General features: G+C 31.6%; 2 protein-coding genes across 3 annotated transcripts in view; one reads left to right on the forward strand and one right to left on the reverse strand.

Annotated features, from left to right (window-relative positions):
- LOC125055613 (fatty acyl-CoA reductase wat-like) overlaps positions 1–2,391 on the forward strand; it is a 39,980-nt gene extending 37,589 nt beyond the window's left edge. For both annotated transcript variants that reach the window (XM_047658071.1, XM_047658072.1), the window contains one exon: positions 465–2,391. In XM_047658071.1, the coding sequence (XP_047514027.1) occupies positions 465–567 (103 nt within the window). In that variant the 3' untranslated portion in view covers positions 568–2,391. The remainder of the gene's footprint in view (positions 1–464) is intronic.
- A 1,209-nt stretch (positions 2,392–3,600) lies between these two features.
- LOC125055626 (zinc transporter ZIP9) lies at positions 3,601–13,726 on the reverse strand. The gene is made up of 6 exons (XM_047658097.1): positions 13,409–13,726; positions 11,402–11,591; positions 8,334–8,444; positions 4,954–5,092; positions 4,137–4,255; positions 3,601–3,967 (listed from the first exon to the last, which is right to left on the reverse strand). The coding sequence occupies exons 1-6, from the start codon at positions 13,502–13,504 to the stop codon at positions 3,750–3,752; spliced, it is 873 nt and encodes a 290-aa protein (XP_047514053.1). The 5' UTR covers positions 13,505–13,726; the 3' UTR covers positions 3,601–3,749.
- Positions 13,727–13,981: the final 255 nt, after the last annotated feature.

Consider the following 13,981-nt stretch of genomic DNA (forward strand, 5'->3'; position numbering starts at 1 on the left):
GAAGTGAATAATTAAAAATTATGTGTTTTTTTTTTTTTTTTTTTAATGGCTCTGGCACGGTTTGTGCATTAGCCAGCGTCAAGTATGAGATTTTTATCAATCGTTCTTTTTGCCTTAGAAATTCGATCATATCCTCCATGTACGGTTTAGGCACTCGCCCGGTACCGCACAACCCTCCCAAAGGCCGAGAACAAATTTAAATTAAATTAAAACTTGCCCTCGAACCGGGAATCGAACCCGGTACCCCTCACCTAGCTGCTACTTAATAAGACCGCTAGGCTATGAGGCCCCCAATTATGTCTGTTACATAGGCTTTTTAAAAAGCTAAGGTACGGCACAAAAAAGGTTGGGAAACACTGCTCGACAGGATATAAAAACCTTTCCTATGGATCAGAGATTATCTGTTAGTCTGTTGGACAGTTTCAAAGATTACAGTAAAAGTAAAAGTAAAATTTTAATTTCAGATTGTACTACATGCATCAATGTTTGAAGGTGATAACTGTTTGCGTCGTATTGTACATCGCGTATTGTTTATTTAATTTAATTAGTTGGCTGGTAATGGGATGAATGTATAAATACCGACTTCAAAATATGGGTTTCCCAGATTGTTTAGATTCATTTTGATTTATAACAGTTTATTAAATATGTATAGAATAATAATAATAATGTAGAATATCCTATTAATAAATTATTTTCGTAAGACACATTCTTTGATGTATATATTATATAGTGGGACCAAGGACAGTCCTGAATTTTTTCAAGCAGAAAAAAATTCTAAACATCTCTATTGTTGCATTCCGGAACAGCGTTAAATTTTTCAAATAAAATGTATTATTATAGACTTACCAGAGCTTGTGAATAATAAAAATCCGTCCATTACATTGACGCTTTTTTGAAGTTGGTTTAAGAGTAATGTCGTAGATTATATGTAATGTATATAAATGGTTTTAGATGCTTATAAGTTTTTGAGATTTTTATATAACCTTTGGTGTAGGTTTCTTTAGGTATACCTACTAGCTTTACGATTACAGGAATATTTTAATTGCTTCTTGAAATCATATAAGCCAATCAACAAGGCTGCTATGTAAATCGGGATACTTGAAAATTGTTGCAAAGTTAAAATGTAAGCACATAGTTTAAAGGCCGCCTATGTACCCACTAACATCGGTGTCGATGGACAGTCGCAGTTGCCTTTGGCCTATCCGTAGGCTTGTTTGGTTCTATTACATAAAAACAATTGCTTATCTCAGGAACGCATGTTTTTGAAGGATTTAATAAATTTAGACATTAATTGTAGAAAAAATGTGATATGTTGAAATATTAGTTTTAAAATGTTTTTTTTTATTATGTATTATTAATAAGTCCAAAAGAATCCAAATAATTCATTCTTTGTATAACTCTTTTGTAACTCTTCAGACTAATGGTGAAATTATAATAATAATTTAATATTTAGAGTTTACCCTCATCACAGTTATTTATTACAACAAAAATTGAATTATATATTATTTTAACCTCAAAGATAACAATATCGCTTCTATGAGATTACATTTAAACAATAAAAAGTATATTTATATTTATGTGTTATTCGTCTATCTTAAGTAGTAAGAAATTAAAATTCTACAAAACTGTGGGTAGTTGAAGAAAAGTTAAGTTGCCAAATAGCATTTATTTTGATAAATTTACAACAATTATTAAAATTTATTTAGGCCTATTATTTATTGGTACACACATAATAGTTTGTTTCCGGATTTAATATTCAAAAAACGAGTCGTTACAGATCTGTTTATGTATAAAGTAACTTGACGTATATCAGAGAGAGAAGTAGAAAAATCTTAAAATACTCCTGATTACACTGGCCGAATTATTGGCCGGAATTATACACATTTAATTTTTCTGTGTACGATATTAGAAAATAAACATCGAGACATTTAAAATACTTTTTTTGAGCAATTATCTCTATGAGATAAATACATGAAACATACATAGAAAACTTATTATAACTTGACACTAACAATGGACTGAGAAAATCGATCACTATGCGAGAAAGGGAGAGCGATATAGCCATTCTTTATCTATAGTCTTAACTAGTATATGTTCCATATTTAAAATTCTTCTATACATGAAAGGTGCATAGAATTTCTCAGTCTATTATCTATGTCTGTTTTTGTATTTTAAACTTAACCACAGATAAGACGCAAAATACGTTTCTTAACAGGTAACCCAAAACTTATATTAAACTTTGATGAACTATACATTTTGTTATTAAATGAACATGTAAAAAATAACAAAACACACATTAAAAAGGTTCTCACAAAACTATCACAAACTTAGATCTTTAAAACCTAATTAATAGTTTGATTTCTTTCATAATAAAGCAGTATTGTCCGCTCATTTTTGTTCCTTTGAATAATTTAGAAGATATATAATTTACAGAATTTTACGCCAATAAGTTAACAAGTTCTCAGGTATTGGAAAATGAGCTTTTTTATATAAAACATCAAAAATTTCTTTAAAATCTACTAGTAAATACTCTTACCTTTAAAGTACAACTTTGTGCATAATCAATTACAATAATTATAACACTTATCTCAGGTCAATCTCGCCTTGAGCGCTGTCAAATAACCTATAGCAAAACTTCATATTATAGAAAAAACACGCTAAAAAGTCTGTACTCATTAGTTATTTATATCAAATAGAAAGTCTATATAATTAAAATTCGAGACACATCGTGCTTCTACACTTAGAGATAGGTTCTATTTATATAAAATTACTAGCATCAGTTTAAGAAATAGTGTACCATAGACAGTAGAACGGCAATGTTGCCAGAGCTTTCTACAATTATTTATGTTATATTAGACACCAAATAACATAAGTCTTATCATTCCTATACCACATAATTTGGCCTACATGTTTATGAAGACTTCATTTTTTTATTACGTATGAAGATAATAACAATTTAGATCAGTAACATACGATAAAAATATAGAAAAATACAACCTATTTCATGGGATATAAAGTCGAAGTTTGGGTAAGTTCTATTCTAGGATTTCAAAGTAGTAGTAACAACTATGAAATATTTATAGGAAATAAAATTGTATGTTTTACAGAGATGTATATACAGAGATAAATTATACAAGTTCTGTCTAATGTTGCCATAATCACTACATACAATATGTAAATACCTGATATTGGTAATTTTAAAGTAAGTAAAAAAAAGGTGCGTGTACTTATATACTCGCGTAAGAAGTTATACTTCTTTGGCATTATTAAAAATAGTTTTTGATTGCATGCAAATAATTAATTACCATTAATTAATCAAAGACTGGAAAAGGAGTCATTATAGTCAATAAAGTTCAGTTTACATTTGAAAAATTAAATAAATAAATATTTATTATTATTCTCTTACATTAAGTGTAACATAAATTCTATTATTATTCGAATGTTGTTTTTAAATTATGTCCAATGCCGTAGCATCTTCCGTGGGCAACTTCATTCTGTTAATTTTGTGTCACGGTGCGCGCGCATCGTAAAATTTCACTCTCATCAATTTTTAATAACGCACCTAAAGAAGTATAACTTCAATAATGTAAAAAAAAAATATTAATGTTTCTGTAAACAATTTAATTCCTCTTCCTCACACGGTCACGTTGGAGCAAATATATACAAAAACGCAAATACAGATTAAAACACATCATTATCAAGACAGCTCGGTACAGCATCTTAGAGACATTGTACACGAAAGGCAAATATCAATGTTCGTGGCCCATAGTTAATAGAACTGGCAACATGGCGCCAAAAGCCAAAATCAGCGTGTCAATAACTTGCAACCCTGCGAACCCGCGTTTAGGGGGAATGCCATCCTGTATGGGTAATAATGTGTGTGTTGGGTGAGGATTTGTTATCTCTGGTAGAACGTGGACAGTTGCCACATATAAAAATGTGCCAGCGGAGAATAACATGGCGATAGCTGGAAAGAGTTACAATTAATTAAAAATTAATTTCTGAATATAATTTTCTTTAAGTCGGATACACTCTTGGTTTATTTGTTGTCTTTTTTTAAGGTAGATTCGGGATATGATTTCATATCCAAGAAACATATAAAATCTTTCATAACATAATACTTATTTTTAGATTACCTGTAGCATTGAAGTCGGATAAAGTCTGTTTGCTGTCATTGCCGATACCGAAGTAGGTAATAACAGCAAAAAGGGGCGCGGAACACGAGAATATCAGCAAATGTTTGCGGATACGGTTCCTGGAAAAATAATTATGTTAAATTAGTAAATAAAAAACAAAAGGTAAATACACAAAACGCTTTAATCTTAGTAATCATTAGAGACCCTTACATAGTGAACCGATTCATATTATTAGGTCTTTTAAGAAAAGCGTTCTAATTCTTAATAGACCGGCAACGAACTTGCGAACCTTCTGGTAATGTAAGTGTCCATGGGCGGCGTCACTTAACATAAGGTGGGCTTCATACCAGTTTGCCCCGTGTTATAACAAGAATGCCAAAGGAAGCCTTAAAAAAGCAGGTAACGCACTCGTGAGTCGTGAGGGATTATCAGTGACTATGGGCAGCGATATTACTAATATCATTGCAAAAAATCCTATATAATCAACGCATACGAAAGCGATACCCAAGCTAAAAACCTCGGACAGTTCGCGCATATGTATAAGAGAACGAACAACCTTACATACCGCGCCTATTTAATTACCGTCATATCTAAAAAAAAACGAAACTTGCAAGGATACCCTTAGGATAGGATTTTTTGGACAATCTGGGATATGATTGCTTGGATCCATAAATTTAAGATGTTATATGGTATAAAACGTCTTTTTCACATTTTCGTTTCGATTTTGTCTTGTTTTCTTTTGTCTTTAGTTTCTAAATAAAGGAATTTGTACTGCGCAAGTTAGTGGTTTCTTGATGTATTTTTATTTATTTCTTACCTTTCTAATCCAGCGTGTAATAAGAAGGTGACTAGACCAAAAGCAGCCGGTGCTTTGTGAAGCATGATAGCAAGAAATACTATGAGTTCAACATCAGCGTGCGACGTCGTAGCTGCCGCGCCAAGAGCTATGCCATCCGCTGGAAATACACGTTTATTTATTTAAAGAAAAATATTAAAATATGAATTATTTTTCAGCAGAAAATTCCTTTCACATATTCTCGAGTCAAGTTAAGTCAAATCGTTTATTTCAATTAGGCATATTAAGGGCACTTGTGAAATTCAAAAATATTTGAAAAAAAAATATGACTAGTAGTTTTATATGGAGAAGAATGGGGGAAAAACTCCATGCTTAATCTTTTAAATTTTTTTTTACAATATTTTGTAGACATTGATTTGATTAAATGGGAAGACCATGTACTTAGAATAAAAAAACTACTATACTAAAATAAAATAGCCGCATGGTGTTATAAAAAAATGCAGCAGATAACTAAATTATTATGTAGATACATGGTGCTCACATATTACTCAGAAATAGGTCTTTCTAATTTATAGAAGAGAAGAACAAGTGGGGAATAGGAGCTTGGTGACGTTGGACTATGTTTTTTTTTTTATGGCTCTGGCACGGTTTGTCCAGCGTCAAGAATAAGATTTTTGTAATTCGTGCTTTTTGCCTTAGAAATTGGACCATGTCCTCCATGTACGGTTTAGGCACTCGCCCGGTACCGCACAACCCTCCCAAAGGCCGAGAACAAATTTAAATTAAATTAAAACTTGCCCTCGAACCGGGAATCGAACCCGGTACCCCTCACCTAGCTGCCACTTAATAAGACCGCTAGGCTATGAGGCCCCTAATTTGGACTATGTTGTATTGAATCTGTCGTGTTGTGCTAACATAGATAACTATGTTAGCCCTACATTTCTAAATTTGAAAATTATTACTACAAATTATATAAGTTTACATAACGCGGCGTATCGTTTACCGAAGTGGTTGAGTACCGTAACGAGTTATGTAAATAATACGAAATTCACGCTTAAGAAAGATTATATTTTTCGTATTGTTTGTCCGTGTATGTCAGCCATTTTAAAGAATTCATCAAAAACTTCTAAAAATATTACCAAAATTCACTTGGGTACGTATTAATTTACACAATTATAAGTATATAGACTACGTCAGACAATTTTATTTAATTAACTGAAATCGACCTTAGTAGGTGAATTTCCTAAGGTGATTTTTTGCAAGAGTTTATATTTAAGGTAATTTTCTGTATAGAAAAAAAATCTGCTTAAAGGATTGCCGAATCACTACTAATTATACTGGAGATAAAATCTAGTATTGGTATTGTATTATTTTATAATTTTCAATAATTGTTTCATTCTTACGTTCGTATCCTAAAACGACAAATTCTACTTTCAAATGGGATATCAAACTACCTATTGAAGTTTAGCAATGACATATTATGTAGGCCATACACACTACGGTCTACCGGAGAGGTAATCTGTGCAGGTCAACTCTGAAAGAATCGATTTTCGATCATGCGCCGGTCTATTCCCACACACATTCCGGTCTACCTGCGCAGGCATACCTGCACAGGTGGATCTCTCCGGTAGACCGTAGTGTGTATGGACTACATTATGCTGAAGAGAGATTATCAATTCGAAATTTGAAAAAGTGTCAAAGACTTATACATATAAAGAATAGCATCGGTAAATACTTTGATGCACTCATAGTCAAGCTTACGTAGATTTGTTATAAAAAGAAATTGTAAATAAACAAATGATTAACGGACGAATCCTCGACCTACGCGTAGTGTAAAACTAAACATCTAGTCTACAGAGCTGTATCTAGGGAGCGTTGTAATAATCAATATCGGAGTGATTTATTCGCAGGCGCGAATCATACCTCATATTAAATATAGATATACGAAGTTATGTGAGGTTAAGAGCAGGCAAAATCACTTATCGTTGATTTGATTTTATCTAACTACACCGATTTATGACTGCTTTAATTCCGGGGCACAAATAGTTTGGAATATTGGTACAATATAGGCGTTGTATTAGTTTTTTTTTTTTGGACAATTCACACCAATTGACCTAGTCCCATGCTAAGCTGGTGAAGCTTGTGTTATGGGTACTAGGCAACGGATATACATACATATTATAGATAGATAGACATATAAATACATATTTAAACACCCAAGACCTAAGCACAAAAATGGTCATCACATCAATGTTTGTCTCAGCTGGGGATCGAACCTGGAACCCATGGATTCGCAGTCAGGGGTACTAACCACTAGACCAATGAGCCGTGTTTGATAGATATATGAAGAAGATGGCCAAAAGGACAGATCAAAATAACGATGGGCCGTCGTGATTGAAAGGCTGGCAATAATTTGGAAAAATAGACTGGAAAGTTGGAGAAGCCATTAACCCGCACGGGGATCTTAGAATATTGTATGTAAACTAATCGCTAATAAATAAAGGTTTATTATTTATTATACTAGCTGCCCCCGCGAACTTCCTGCCGCCTTAATATGATTGTTTTACTTGGAACATTTTGCTATGCTACCCCTATAAATACTGTTCGCTATTGCGAAAAAAACCTAAGAACTAATTAATATAACAACATTTTAAATTGTTCTCTTCATAAAAACTTCCCTGAGAGTACAAGGAATAAATAAAAAAAACTAGTAAAACTAGTAAAACTAGTAAAACTGTGCGTGTACTACGTGTACACACGCAAGAAGTGAAACTTCTTTATAATTTTTTTTTCCAAAAAAATTATCTACTATATGCAACTTTACAGAAATTAGTTAAATAAAGTTAAATTAGATAAAGTTTAACAAAAGGCTTTTATTATCATAGACATGAATACAAATACAATTATTTCATTTTAACTTATTACTGTACTACTATGTAGTAATAAGATTATTACAGAATTTCATTAATTGTAATAGAATTATTAGTATTACTATCATTGTTATCGTTATTATATATTTTTGTTACTAATGGCTTCGAATCTCTTCGGATCAACCGTGGTAGGGACAAGAAAAAGATGGCGCGTAACCGAAAAATGTGACAAATGTGTGTAATTTTTTTTTCCAACGCCGATAAAGAAGTTTGACTTCAAAAAGCAACATGGCGCGTAACCTGCTACAAAATTTCTCCCATACGTCGATAAAGAAGTTTCACTTCAAAAGATGGCGCGTAACGGAAAAATGTGCCGCGTAACGAAAAAATGTTACACTAAATTTTTTTCCAACCCAGATAAAGAAGTTTCACTTCAAAAATACTTGGTCTTTGAGTTTGAGCTTAGTTACATATTTTGTTATATAGATAAATATATACGCTCTTCAATTGGACATATAAATTGTGACTTACCGGCTGCGTGTACCACGAGTCCCACCGTGGCAGTGACATTGCGCTCTAAAGGATTTGTGGATCCATTATACCGAGTAGATATCTGATCCACTAACAGCATGAATATGAAACCTGTAAGAGTAAAAAAATATATTAATTTTCATTTAAATTCAGTACTTAAATGGTTTTTGAACGGTCCAGACCGAAGTTGTCTAATACAGCAAGCAAAATTAATGAATTTCAAATGTGTAAAAATGAATTGATGTTCGTTTCTCTCGCTACAACTCAATACCAGCCTTGCGATTCTGTAAATCACTTTTCGAACACACACAGCGGTTTTCACAGCGGCGGTCGCGCTCAATTCAGTCGTGAAGCAGTCATTTTATGATTTGGCATTCTGATAAGGAGGGAGCTTGTAGTGTATTGCGACCGCCGCGCCGCTGTGAAAACCGCTGTGTGAGTTCGAAAAGTGAGTTACAGAATCGCAAGGCTGGACTGATTTGGCTAAATTTGATCTTGAAATATTTTTGGAAGTTCAGGGAAGGTTTAACCGACTGAGGAACATAAATATTAAGTAAAGGAAAATACTAAAAACGACACTTGAATTTTCCAATAAAAACCGTTCCTGGGAAATAATTTATATCTTTTAGAAATAAAAAAATTGTCACTTGGCCAAATATTTATGAAGTGCGTTCAAAAATTTGACTGTTTTATAGCTGTAGGTCCGATCTCTTAGGTCTGTTTTAATAAAATAAGTTTGACACATATATGTAGGTGGTACGAAGTTCTGGGAGTCAACCAATTTCAAATAAATAAAATATGTTAAGTCCCAGTTGATAGATGAAATAACATACTTAATATTATGAAAGAGTTAATTTGATTTGTTGAATGTTTCACGCCATGTTTCTCGCTTTGACCGGAACAAATTGGTGCAAGTGTATATAATATAATCAAGACAAAATTTAAACATTTTAAATTTATTATTTATAATATTCAATGAAAAATTCTTAATAAAATTTTTGAACTTTTAAATAACAAAAGAAAACATGTAATTCAATATAAATAAAAACACTTAAGGAATTGGAAAGTCTATGGTATCCCAATTATAAATAATATTCTACAAAAGCTCGGATGGTTCTTAAGATAATATTTTTGTTGTTGAAATTGTTACATATCCATTGCAGTCCCTTTGCAACACCATAATAAAAGGAAACGAACAACAGATTACCAATAGCTTTGATCGTATAACACACATCGGACCGGTCAAATTCTCAATTAGTAATCAGTCTATAATATAGATTTGTTGTGCACCTCATATCGGGCCGAGTAAATAGACATATTTAGTTAAGTCACAATTATGTAGTAATTTATATATATTTTGTTTTTTTTTTGGTATTCACCGCTGGCTCTTATATTCATAATAATATATGTTTATTTGTTTTTAATATCAGTAGTTTATGTTATACGTATTTTATTACGTAATTGAAACCTATAAATCAATATCGAATATAATAATAGAACAACAATTTAATGCCTTTTTGACATATAAAAATAGTTCACATATAAAATCATTTACCGTTTGGGGTCATCGTTTACTACATACTTCCAGATTCAGAAACGAGGTTTGCGAATTATGAATCTCGTATGTCAAAATCCAATACATTATTGACGTACAGGAGACAGCGCTAAGTCTCATTTCTAAACCCTTACTTAGGGGCCTCATAGCCTAGCGGTCTTATTAAGTGGCAGCTAGGTGAGGGGTACCGGGTTCGATTCCCGGTTCGAGGGCAAGTTTTAATTTAATTTAAAAATTTGTTCTCGGCCTTTGGGAGGGTTGTGCGGTACCGGGCGAGTGCCTAAACCGTACATGGAGGACGTGATCGAATTTCTAAAGCAAAAAGCACGAATTATAAAAATCATATACTTGACGCTGGCTAATGCACAAACCGTGCCAGAGCCATAATAATAAAAAAAAAAAAAAAAAAACCCTTACTTGCTTAAAATTACTTCCATCTGTCAAAAACGTATAAGACATTGATACACGGGTTTCTAACGCGACTTAGCGTATTCACTATTCAACTGAGTTTGGTGGTAGGCTTATTCAGTGTCTGTCTAAGAAGTTCGCAATAATACATCGTTGCTTTTTTATCAAAGTTAAGCGTGTAATGTCCGAGTAACAGCGTTTTGTTATGAGAATGTTCCTTTTCTTATCTTATTTTACATCGTTACGGTTATAATTTGGTTTGATTCGGTGCTTACGCAATGTTGTTGGACTAATGATAGCCAATACAAAAAAAGTTTGACAGCTTGTTAGTTCAGAACTTTCTTAATATCTCAACAAAAACATAGATCTGAGAAGAACACAAGAAACTCAATATATGATTAGAATTTGTATAAAAAATTATTGTATAGTAATTTCCGTTTTGATTATAAAAAAAATTAACAATCAGTCAATAATTTTTATTATTCTCTATTGTTAATAATCAGAAAAGTAATTGGTATATTCAGATTGATTAATTATTAAAAAAACCGCAGAATCAGCCATAAAAAAATAGGCATGCAAATGTCATATTAATAATCGTAATGTCACGACAGTTAAGTTATTTATTATTGTTGTCAAACTTATGGTCTAAATACTCTCCCACGATTAACTCCATAAATAGCGCAGAACTTAGGCAACGTAGCCGTGATAAGCAACAATTTACGTTATATGGGGCCACTTTACGAGTTCGGCTCAAAGCAAACACAAATTTATTAACTTAAGGCGCGCGTACATATCGATAAAATGTGTTGTTTCCAAGTAAGATTTTTGTGTGGTATTGCGTATAAACTTAGTTTAGGCTACTTCAATTTATTCGTTTTTTTGGTAATTTGAGCTTATTGGGTCTGCTATTATTATAATTTAAAAAAATGTACATAGTTGTTTGTAAATTCGTGGTTACGGGCACTATCTTCAGAAACGACCATTGCGATTTGAGATATCATCCGCGTAAAAAACGCATGTGTTAGTAGACAAGTTTGGTAAATAATTAATGTAGAGACGAAACAGTAATGGTCCCAGTACTGAATTATGAGGATAAAAAACTTACCCAACACAAGTGATATCCCAATAACCGAATGCAAATCTGGCTTTTCAACTGGTTCCGGGGTATAATCCTTAGTTACAACTGTGATTGCACGTTCAGCAAATAACGATCGAACGCCCTCCGGAATGATGACCGCTAGCGCTGTACCAACTAAGAGACCAGCACCAAATACTGTCACTTTAAGAAGTTTTTCCTGGAACAAACGCATTTAATTTTGTGTTATGTAGGTTATCTTACTATGTTATGATGGATGCAGTTATAGGTTAGCTTTCAGATTGTCTGTAGATTTTCGTTAGTTATTCATAGTGTTAGCCTAGTAATAGATTAGAAATGTTAAATGTTTTTAAGACATAAACAAGCTTGACTGAACCGGTATGCCTAAGCTACAATAATCAACATATATTAGGAATACAATACAATATGATGAGCTCTATAACATTGGATTATTAATAATTATTGAAATAGGTTGTCTATGTTATGTGAATGGAACATTAACTGTTTATTGTCTACATCAGTGTTTCCCAATGCTGGGCCAATTTGATTCTGCGGTGAGTTATTCCATTTTTCTTAATCATATTGGAATTTTAATTTCAGCTTTACATTATATGTTTTGAAAATTTACTAACTGTGTTTCATTTACAACTAACTTCCTAGTGATGTCTTCCTAAACCATTCATTAAAGTTTGTTAAGTGAACAATTTCATGTTTTTTATATTAAATATTATGCGTGTTACATAGGGGGGGCATAAGAATTTTGAAGGCAGGTGGGGCTGGGTGCAAAAAAATTTGGGAAACACTAATCTACATCATTACAACAAGTATGAATTATGAAATTTATACTACCATTTAGTGTATTGGAAGCCAGGAATTTCTCAGGAAAATACAAACAAACAATAGGTATTAAATTAAATACACAAGATCATTTTTAGTTTGATATCACTGGATTAGGCATAAATTGAATTACAAGATATCTAATACAGATCTTATCAACATTAATCCACATATATTATTTGTGATTACTTTGATACGGTAATCTAAATTAAAGTTGTATGCCACGAGGATTTACAAAACTTTTACACAACAATTGAAAAAGAAGACTGACCATATTACCATCACAAAAAGCATTGTAATTATGTTAATAAAGTTTTGTCTTTTATGTTTCCAAAAATGTTATATGTAATAAGTGAAATAATAGAAATAAATAAAGCAAATAGTATTGAAGGAATCATACTTTCAGTATTATTACAGCGACTTATTCCTTATCTATTCATGTGATTTGATAAAAAGGATGCAGTTAGGCATTTAATCAATAATATTATTGTTGAATTACCAAATTGATTTTTTTTTATCCTGTGTTATTTTATAATATATATTATTATATCCACAATAACTTAGAAATTAGATATTAAAATAGTGGTTATTAGAAGTAGGAATAAAATTGAATTTTATAAAAAAATGAGTATAAATTGGTATTACTATTTTTAAATCAGGGAAAAACAAGTAAGCTAAATTGATTAAAGCACAAAAGCTTTGAGCTAACTAAAAGGTGAACTGTTATGCTGTCTGTAATTATAAGTTTATATAAGAGTAAATATTCAAAACCAGTTTTATTCAATTGGATTAAAAAATAGAAAGTTATTAATTTTAAATGAAATTTCATATTATACAGTTTCTTTCTTTTTATTAAGATATAGAAAAAATGCATTATTTATTTATGTTTTATTCATATTAATGTGATATAATATAACAGCTAGAAAAATCTGATTAAATATCAAATTAAAATATGTTAACAAGACACTTTCACTAACAGAAAATGTTGTTAATATGAACTATAAATATTTAATTACACAATCCATATTGATTCTAGGAAATAATACGCCAATTAAGCAATTATTTATGCAATACCGTTACAAAATAGTGCTTCAATAGCAACAGCTGGCAAGCAGTTTCCTACGTATGATAAATTATTATTTATATCAATAATGTGAATGTTTAAAGGATATTACTTACCTCAGACATAGACACATTAAGAGGGATGCTTCCAGACACGTAGGAGCCAATTAACATGACTAAAGCTAACAAAATCAGAACCACAGTTTCATCCATCTTTTAGAGGAGATGCGTGCTAGTAAACAAAAGGAATTACGATTAAGATACGACAGATACGTAATGAAAATTTAACTTATTTATATAGAAAGCTATCATTATTTTTTTATATTGTAGTACAGTAAAGTATTGTTTCTACATGAATGAAAAACACATTAAAAATTAGAACACGAAAGCGAAAGCACAATACATTATACTCGGTCGATTTTGAAAACTTTAAAGTTTTGACATTTAAGACTTATGATCTATTTGACAACTTAGCAGTAAATTATGTCATTGCTGACTGCTTTCAATGACATTTCAAATGGTGTGAAACAGAATTTTAAATAAGTGTTGCATTAACTTTATGATAATAATAAGCACATTGAGATTATTAATGTTTGTATTGAAAAACATAAACTTTTTACACAGGTACATTTAACCATAGACACAAGTTACTCCGTAAAATATTATCGCGCCAGAAGTCAGAAGTTGTCA

This window comes from Pieris napi, chromosome 13 (genome assembly GCF_905475465.1).
Source record: "Pieris napi chromosome 13, ilPieNapi1.2, whole genome shotgun sequence".
Classification (NCBI taxonomy): domain Eukaryota; kingdom Metazoa; phylum Arthropoda; class Insecta; order Lepidoptera; family Pieridae; genus Pieris; species Pieris napi.

Coding starts and splice junctions, on each gene's coding strand:
- LOC125055626 (XM_047658097.1), bottom strand. CDS start 13,504: ATGGATGAAACTGTGGTTCTGATTTTGTTAGCTTTAGTCATGTTAATT. Junction 8,445..11,401: donor TGGGATATCACTTGTGTTGG/GTAAGTTTTTTA, acceptor TTACTCTTACAG/GTTTCATATTCATGCTGTTA. Junction 3,968..4,136: donor ATCCGACTTCAATGCTACAG/GTAATCTAAAAA, acceptor AACTCTTTCCAG/CTATCGCCATGTTATTCTCC.